The sequence below is a fragment of the Nyctibius grandis genome, chromosome 4 (genome assembly GCF_013368605.1).
Source record: "Nyctibius grandis isolate bNycGra1 chromosome 4, bNycGra1.pri, whole genome shotgun sequence".
Lineage (NCBI taxonomy): Eukaryota > Metazoa > Chordata > Aves > Nyctibiiformes > Nyctibiidae > Nyctibius > Nyctibius grandis.
Window position 1 is genome coordinate 97,258,958 of NC_090661.1, and position 8,850 is coordinate 97,267,807.

General features: G+C 46.9%; 1 protein-coding gene across 2 annotated transcripts in view; it reads right to left on the minus strand.

Annotated features, from left to right (window-relative positions):
- Nucleotides 1-7,995, minus strand: part of HSPA12A (heat shock protein family A (Hsp70) member 12A) — a 57,718-nt gene extending 49,723 nt beyond the window's left edge. Inside the window, exon 1 of one of the 2 annotated variants that reach the window (XM_068399658.1) lies at nt 7,763-7,995. In XM_068399658.1, coding sequence (XP_068255759.1) covers nt 7,763-7,790 — 28 coding nt within the window. In that variant the 5' untranslated portion in view covers nt 7,791-7,995. Of the gene's footprint in view, nt 1-7,268; nt 7,348-7,762 lie in introns of those variants that run through there. The other variant, XM_068399657.1, reaches the window with a different exon arrangement.
- Between the last annotated feature and the right edge of the window lie 855 nt (nt 7,996-8,850).

The window sequence follows — 8,850 nt, forward strand, 5'->3', positions numbered from 1 at the left end:
CTTAACGTTATTGTTAAGAGTCCCAAAAAACAACCCCAAGTTCATCCCATCACTCGCTTTGTATAATATTCATTCTCCTGCGCCTCACCAGCAAAGGGAAACCATGACACCACTTATTTTCTGTGAACTTAATTTAAGATGAAAGAAACACACAAGAACTTGCAATAACCTTCTGAAAATTCCACATGGGTTACGTTCACTTCTCTTTTTGACAAAATGTAGGCTAAACTATTTTACCTCGATCTCATCTGACCTCACTAATGCTTGGTAAGCTGGACTAAAACAGACCTCTTATGCTCCTGTGCATACTTCACAACTGGGTCTTCAAAGTCTCAGCCAGGTCCTTACCAGTAGCTAAGTCTGACCTTAAAGCTACCTTAAACTCAAACCCATTCACCATCTACACTGTAAGGTCTTAAATCCAGTTCCACCTTGAATGATCTTTCCAGCTTTTGCAATCAGTCAGCTCCCTCTTCCCACCAGACATGGTTCCCAGTTGCTCAGAACCTGCTCACATCCCAGAGCCTGGGGTTTGGGAAACTCGACAGAGGTCCCTCGCAGTGATCACACTCTTCCTAGATTCCAGCTCTTCCACACACACGCACTACTGCCAGGAGAGACACAATAGACTAGATGACCTTTAAAGGTCCCTTCCAACCGAAACTATTCTATGATTTTATGATCCCTGTTTACACGTTGGAGAGGGCAAGCTGCATGTTGTGATAAAGGTGGGTTAACAACAGATTTTGCGGCTCAAAGTGGTAGAAGAGAACTCCCCAGGATCTTTCTAAATATTCCACGGATATAATTCTGTAATAGACACCTTTAATACGCACTAACTAACCTTCTCATCCTTCAACAAGCTCTTCTATGAACTTGCTTCCTTCAGGCTGCCTTGCACTATTTGCCTCTGTGCAAGCACTGTTTTCTTATATCTCTCATCTCCTCCCTCCTCGCTTCCAAACAGAAAGACATCAGGAACAGAAAACAAAACACAGCTTTACAGAACCTAGGTGCTGTGAAAAGATACCTTCCTAGAAAAGGTTTCCTGCTGCTTCTCCTTCACCATCACATCTGTCATCACCTACCTCATCTACTTGGTTCACTACAAGGTTGTCAGGAATGGCCCTAATAAGATTATAATCTAATTCCCAGGACCACACTGATAAACCAGAACATTTCTGAGGATAATCACTTTCTTTGGGAAAAACACCATTTAGCAGCTGAAGGTGGGCTGGTTGGTTGGTTTTTTTTCTTTAAAAAAAGCAAGATCAAAATATTACAGTTATAAAAATCCCTATTTTACTGCAAGATCCTATTTAAGAACCATCTCAAAATGCAATTGTATCCTGAAAACAACGCAATCCTAAATTTACCTTTCTAGATCAAGATATTCAAAGGAATGTTATCCAAAGAGTGAAAAAAAATTACTGTTCAGCTTTTCCAGATCACGTGTCCAGCACACATGACAAGAACAATTTGGGTGTACTTGTTTACTTAGAAGGCAATAAGCTAATTTAACTATCAAGCATTGCTAGATTCTCAAAGTATCTTGCAACGCATCAAGCTGGATGAATGCAGTGACTCCTTTTTCTTGAAACAGGAATTGGGAAGAATACTTGAAAATGTTTGTCTTCTTCATTTTGACAATCTTCAGGAATCCCGAATATGACTCAAACATTTGAGTTTTGACAAATGGAGAAAACAAATCTCTCCCCCCCCCCAAAAAAAAAAGAAGAAAGAGGGAGACTGGATAAAAAGAATAGCCAAACTAGAATAACTATTGCTTCTCATAGTAGTCAGTATGAGTGATGCTACACATAAATCTCTTTATATTCTTCAAGGCTATTAAATTCGGTTTTGCTCAAAAATGGGAAATAAAAGAATATTACTTGCTACAAAACTGAAAAAAATGGTGTCAAATTTGACAATTCAGTAGCAGTCTCTGTGAGTCCATAGTCTATGGCTACTGATTTTGCTTCTGAGTGACACTTCACAGCTAAATCAAAAAATAACTTTGTGTTTCTTTTTTCTTTTTATTTTATGATCTAGAAAACAGATCAGCTATCAGGCTTAAAGGGAAATACCTTATGAGGAGAGAAGCTATGGAGAGAAGAAAGTAGATATTTAGGATTTGAAGAGTGGATAATAAAATCACCCAGTCACTGACCAAAATCCATTTCCAGAGGTTTTTATACTAGCACCCATCCAGCTTACATTTAAATACCATGACTATGCATACAATCACACAGAGACCAACACTGACCAGCCAGATAACCAACTGAGAAGTTACAGTGCCCCGGTGACAGGCAGATGGTACAGCCTGCAAAGGAGTTCCTATGGCTAAAATCATAACAGCAGCATAGCTGAGTAAGTAAGAGAGCTACTACAAAAGGTTGATTTTTGAATGCAGCAGTTCCATAACGACAATACGGAAAGCTTTTGTAAATGGCATGCCTTGCCACTCTGATTACAGCGTGTGCTCTACTAAGGTATCCATGGAAACTTGAGAAAGAGATGTTAAATTTGTTGGATCTGTTTGGCACCAGGGAATGGGGCTAGTTTCCAGCCAGCCTAGTATAACCACAGGTATTTTGATCTTTAAGTGTGGAGAAAGCATTGAGTCCTCAAACCATGATGAAATCCACAAGACCAGATTGTCACAGGGATACATTTCCCAAGCACTGACTAGGAGGTGGCAAGGATGTACTACAGAAACTGTGATTTTAATGATGTTATTGTCTCTTAATAGAGAAAAACAGCCCAATTGCTGTAATGAGGAGAGAGACACCCAAATACTCACTCTTCAGACCTCACAGGGAAGAGGAAAAAAGCAAGGGTGAATACAAACGCACAGAGCCTCACGAGGAAAGGCTGGGTGGGACAGGTGGACATGGAGCGCTTGGGACTGCAAAACCCTTCGAGAGACACAGCTTCAACCCTAGAGAGTGGTCCTGAACAGCACTAAGAACATCCGATGTATCCAGAAATGGACAAATCGAAGCCGTGTTCCCAGACTACTCCCTGTGGGAGAAAGAAGTAGCATAAGGAGAATAATTTATCTCTGCCTCCTTCCCCAAGGAAACCAGTGCAGGTTGGGTAGGCTCCTGCAATAGAGTTTTTCTTCAGAAAGCATAAGTGAATAAACTCCCCCAGATGACATGAAATTGCTACTGTGAAAATCCATTCGCATAGGCACTTCTTTCCAGACTCCAAATGATAAGAATTACTAGAAATATTTCTCAATATTCCTCGGAAACTGCATCTGCAGAGCACAGCCTGAGAGTGTTGACTCAGGCACTGAGGAATTACTGACAGAAGAAAAAACAGCTATAAGAAAAACCCTCTCCAGGTATCCTGTTCTTGTAAATTAAGATGCCTTTAGAACTGATTCGTGTGCCCAGAGCCCTGCAAATCAATCACGACAGAGCTACTGATTTGGGCCAGCGATCACCAAATGACTCTCGCAGACAACCAGATCACAGCAGCATGCTGATGACGGGGCACGTCAGTGCAGTTCCTAAAGCTGCTCTCTGATGTCCTTGACACACCCTGATGCAGTCCTGAGTAAGGACTTTTAGTCAAGTCCTCAGTAAAGAACAAAGGCTTTCTAGCCTGAGTGCTGGCCTCCATATTCCGAGTAATTTAGTTTATTTATTTGCTTACCTTATTAGAACTGACTGAATTTTCCTTTTCGTTTACATGAAAACCTTTCTCAAATCCCTCCGAGACAGACTTTGAAGGAATTTCCTGTTTTAATACCCATTACTTACACAGTTCACCACTGCCATCCTAATTTTAAAGCACTGCAAAGTCACTCCTTTAGCAGCAGTTAGGGCAAAATTTAAAACTCTTATTTATTTATTTTAAAAGCACAGCACTATGTTTCTTAACAGCACAGCACACAGGCCATGGCTGACATATTTTGAGTAATGAGAGCTGTGGAATGTTCTTTTTAAGACCAAAAATGTGCCTGGTCACTGAGAGGAGGTAGTGTCAACTTAAGGACCCAGGAGCAAGAACAGTTGTCACAGTGAAGAAGGTGGAGTCTGCAGGTATGTTACAGGCATTTCAGATCACTGAAGTTCACACTTGGCAGAAGCATCCCCTCAGCACAACACCAACATCTGTGACCTTACGTCACCAAACAGCTGCACACTCCAGTAAAACATCTGCGAGCGTACCAATCACAACCGATGGACTTCAGTGCTCATTCCTTCCTGAAATAGATTCCAAGTCCTCCTGGTCTCTCCCTCCTTCATCATTGGTGAAATACAGCTGAACAAGCGTGCGCGATAGTGATGCTACCTGGAGTTTCACCCATTTCTGTTTTCAACTAGCAAGGCTGTTTAATAGAAAACTGACAAGTGCCGTATAGAAGCTGAATAAATAAGCAACTGAGGTCATTTATGGATAGACAAAATACTCTAAAGATTTCACTAAGCTGCACATGGAAAATGTCAACATCTACTTTACTTCAAAAAATAAATAAAAGGAATATATCCAAACTCCCCAAAAGGTCATGTTGCCTCATACCTAATTAAGGTCATGACTGTTCTTGTTCTCCCTACTTGGAAGTAGCATCATTTGAATCATTGGGGTTTATTCCTTTCACATTTTCCCTTATCGTTTACTGAGAGCCAGCGCAGCTTTTTAAATACCCCAAAAGCCAAGCTGCTTCTTCACAATACCTACAGACTAAAACAGCCACAGGGAGAAGTTTCTAAAACCATAAATGGTGTGCTCTTTGAAGTCAAGCACTTGTGAAATCCCATCTGACACATTGTCAAAAGGCAGAACCAATTCAGCTATAGAAAATGGAGGTGATGGGATCCTTTGGATGCTATTGCTTTAAAATAAAATCTTTTTTTAAAGATTTTTTTTTTAAGAAAGGGATGTTTGTTTGGTGCAATTGTAGGTAGAATAAGAGAAATCATAGTAGAGGACAGTAAAAAGGGAACTAAGCACCCAGAACAGCTTAGAAGAATAAGGAGCTGGAAATTTTAAAATATTTGACCAGACCTATAGCTTTAAAAGAAAAAAAAAAAAAAGAAAAAAAATCCAGACTTAATTGCAACAGCAGATATGGCATCCAGAAGGGGACTCAAATATTTCAACAGCATTGCCATGAAAGTGGGAGAAGTTGGCCACAGCAGCCCACATCAACTCAATGAAACAAAAAGCATTTGGCAGAAAAGAGCACAAGATGAGACATCAGTCAACTCGCATATAACCCCAGCCACCAGTGACATGGTCAGAAGGCGAAATAGATCCTAAATCTTGACATTTACTTGCAGGGATTAGGTCTGCTGTAGCTGAGGCAGCATTCTGGTCTCCCTGCAGAGAACTGGCCTCCCAAAGGCTGCTCTAACTTCAGCCGACATCCGAGGCTGCAGCAGCCTGTTCTGGCTCCTGGTGCATTCGTGTTTGAGAGACATCCTGGTCACACCCTCCAGACTAGGACAAAGCCCCCTTTACACCACACGTACATCAACTACATCAGCCTCTGGACAGAATAGACCTCTTGGGGCCTCACTACAGCTGACTGCAGCTTTGGGGAAACTTTGCAGGTACAGAGCAGGGCAGCTCTGTTGAGCACCAACTGCTGCCCCAGTGGGAACGAACAAAATATTCATATTGAAAGCTTATAGGGTGACACTAACATAAAGGAAAACTTGTCGGCTGAATCAGCGTCACCCAATTATGAGCCAATGGCTTTAAAAATGCCAAGAGTCAATGTAATTAGAAGTTCTATATGCAACAGCTCCTGGGTATGAACCCATTTCATCCAGGCTCATACTAACCAAGCTGCAGATACCGCAATGCTGCGCTAACCGAAGCTACAAAAATGACTGGCAGGCACTGCATACAACACTTGGCTATTTTACATACAGACATTTCTTTTACACATTGTACTATGCTGCAACACGCAACTGCAGCTTCAACACTGTCAATACAACAACACTCACTAAATCACATTTTATCCCTGAAACCTTATTTTCTCTGGCAGCTTCAGCATTCCAGTGTGTGGAAAGAACATAAAGATTTCTGGCATAACAAATCATAGCTTTACTACACGGTCTCCTGCCTTCTAACAAAATCCCTCCTGCATAGATTCTCCCTATGTCACAAGTTAGTTAATTTCAGCGTTGCATCGCACTAACCTTGCAACTTTGCAGAAAACTAAACACATGATACCCTGTCATCTAGCAGACAAATAAACCTGTCAGTCTGTTCTTCCCTTTGTCAGCCACATGCTAGAAAATTGTTACAGGTTACTTTAAACCAAACAGACATTAGAGACCTCATTTAGGAAGCACTGAGAGAACATTGAGATTGCGGGGGGGGGAATCCAGTAGAGCAGGTCATCTTGAAGATTCAACTAGTTTCTAAGTATTGTTTTCTGAGTTTTTTTAAATGGATACTTTATGACTCTCATACTCCACTTGCACTGCAATTAAGCAATTTTATTCAAAATATTCCCCAAATCCCATTATGATCTCTATAAACTCAACCCCTTAAATTTCCCCATACATTACTGCCAGCACCTTAGGCTCAACACTGCAGTTTCCACAAGTCTTTGCAGCATACAGTGAGGAAGAAGGGATGGAGAGATCAAATGAAATCTGGCTGAGCCTGCATTTCCCTTAGGGTTATTCACCCATATCATTTGTATCCTAGGAACCCTCTTCCCTCCCCCAGTTTCCTTCCCACACAAGGAGAGACCACCCCTGTCCTGCAAAGGCTGTGTTATTTTTATCAGGCGCAGTGTAATCACAAATGGATTAAAACCACAGAACCCTTGTTTCAGGCAAAACAAGATTCAGATCGTCTCAGCTCAAATGTCAAGTTCGCAAGCCAGGGACCAGCGGACCCGTGAACGGGGTAAAACAGGACCACTCGAGTTTTACCCCCTCGCTACGCCTCGCTGGGAGCTCTCTGGTCCCCGAGGCTGCGCCAGGACGCTGAGGCTCTCGTCCCAGGCAGCGCTGTGTCTCCCACCGAGCTGCCAGGTCTTTCTCTTTCAGCGCATCAGGCTACTCGCTGCACAGAGTGCCTTCCTTTATTCCACCATCAGCCCCCGATTTCCAGCCCAAGCCCTCCCCCTTCTCTCCCGGGCCGTTGCTGGGAAGGGGAGACCCCAACTCGCGGGGAGGACGGAGCCACAAAGGATCCCCGCCGGGAGGGATGCCGCGCCCGCCGCACAGCCCCGGCGCCCGGGCACGACGCCCGCCCCGGCCCGGCCATGCCGCCGCATTGTTTTTCACCTGGGTCCCCTCCCGCTCTGCTGCATCGGCTCCCCCGGGGACGGCACGTCATGAGCCGCGGCGGCTCTGCAGCGGGCGGGGGGCTCCGCGGGGCTGAGCTCCGCAGCGAGCCGCCCCCCCCCGCCGCTGCCCGCGGGGACACCCCCCGCGCCGCGCCCGCACCCCGCCGGGGACGCGAGGGGGCTGGCGGCCCTGCCCCACGCCGCGCCGCGGCCGCCCTGCCTCCGCGGACACCGCCGGGGCGGCGGGGCCGCCACAGCCGCCGGGACATTGTCTGCCGCCTCCCCGCCTTCCCCTCCTCCGGACGGGGCTCCGGCTCCAGATCATTTCCCCCGATAAGCCGGGGCCGCTCCGTCGGGCCGGGCCGGGCCGGGCCGTGCCGGAGGAGCGCCCGGGCTGTGCCGCGCCCGCCGCCGGCAGCGCTCCTGCATTGCGGCGGGGGCCCGGCGGAGCGGGGCCGCGCTGGGCCGCGCAGCACCGCCGCTCCCCCTTACCTGCAGCACCGCTCTCCGTCTCCGACATGGCCCGGCCGCCCGCGGCTCTCTGCCCGCCGCGCCGCGCTCACTGCACACGCCGAGGCATGGGCCGGCGGCGGAGCTGCGCTGCCCACCCCGCGGGAGGCTCCGCTCCTTCCTCTCGTCCCCACCCCGCTGCGCCTTCCTGCAGAGGGTGCAGACAGCCAAAGGGAAGCCTCCGCGCTTGACCCGGCGCTGACAGGCTTCCCGCGCAGGCTGCGGGGCTGCGCAGCCCCTCCCCGCCCGCTCCCCGCAGCCGCACAAGGGATCCGGGGCTGCGGCTCCAGCTCGGAGGCGGTGGGCGAGCTTGGAAGGGAAGGGAAGGGAAGGGAAGGGCAGGGCAGGGCAGCGCAGCGCAGCCCAGCCCAGCCCAGCCCAGCCCATCCCAGCCCAGCCCCAGATGCGGATTTCACGGCTGCTGAAGCAGAAAAACCCTCACGGTGACAGCTAGAAAAAGAGCACCCCCTCCACGGCCGAACGTGACACCCTGCCTCATCCGTGTGCGGCAGAAAAAGGGTTCTGGAGTCCTACCGGAGACACAGCGATGGGGTTGTTTCCAAAGGTTGTGGTGGTGGTTTGCCTCAAGTTGTCAGGGGTGTGTAGGTGCAGCTGACCTGCACAGTCAGAAATCATTAACAGGTCCCCCGAAATCATGAATTACAGGGTTACTTGGCATGGGATTATTTTTATTTGCCTTTGGAATGAACTCTCCCATGTGGTTCTGCAGTGTCATCAGGGCCAGAATTTCTTGTTTCCACCTGATTTTTAGCTAATTTACTTGTCTCCAGGACCTGGGAGAGAGACACCCCTATTGTCACTTGATCCATGATGAAGTTTTAAGTGTTTTCCAGACTAAGTAAGAAGCCATTACAAATTTGAGAATAAAAATAAGGCTGGTACCCTCCCATGAATAATCCTGGAGCCAGAGAAAATGTTTTCCTATTTTCCTCCCATGCTTCATGGTCTAATTCTCCTTTACTTTCCAGCCTCAGCAGCCATTTACATTTTGAAAGCACTGCCAGCAGTTCACGTGGAATAAATAAGGGCATTAACTCCAAGCCCAGCCT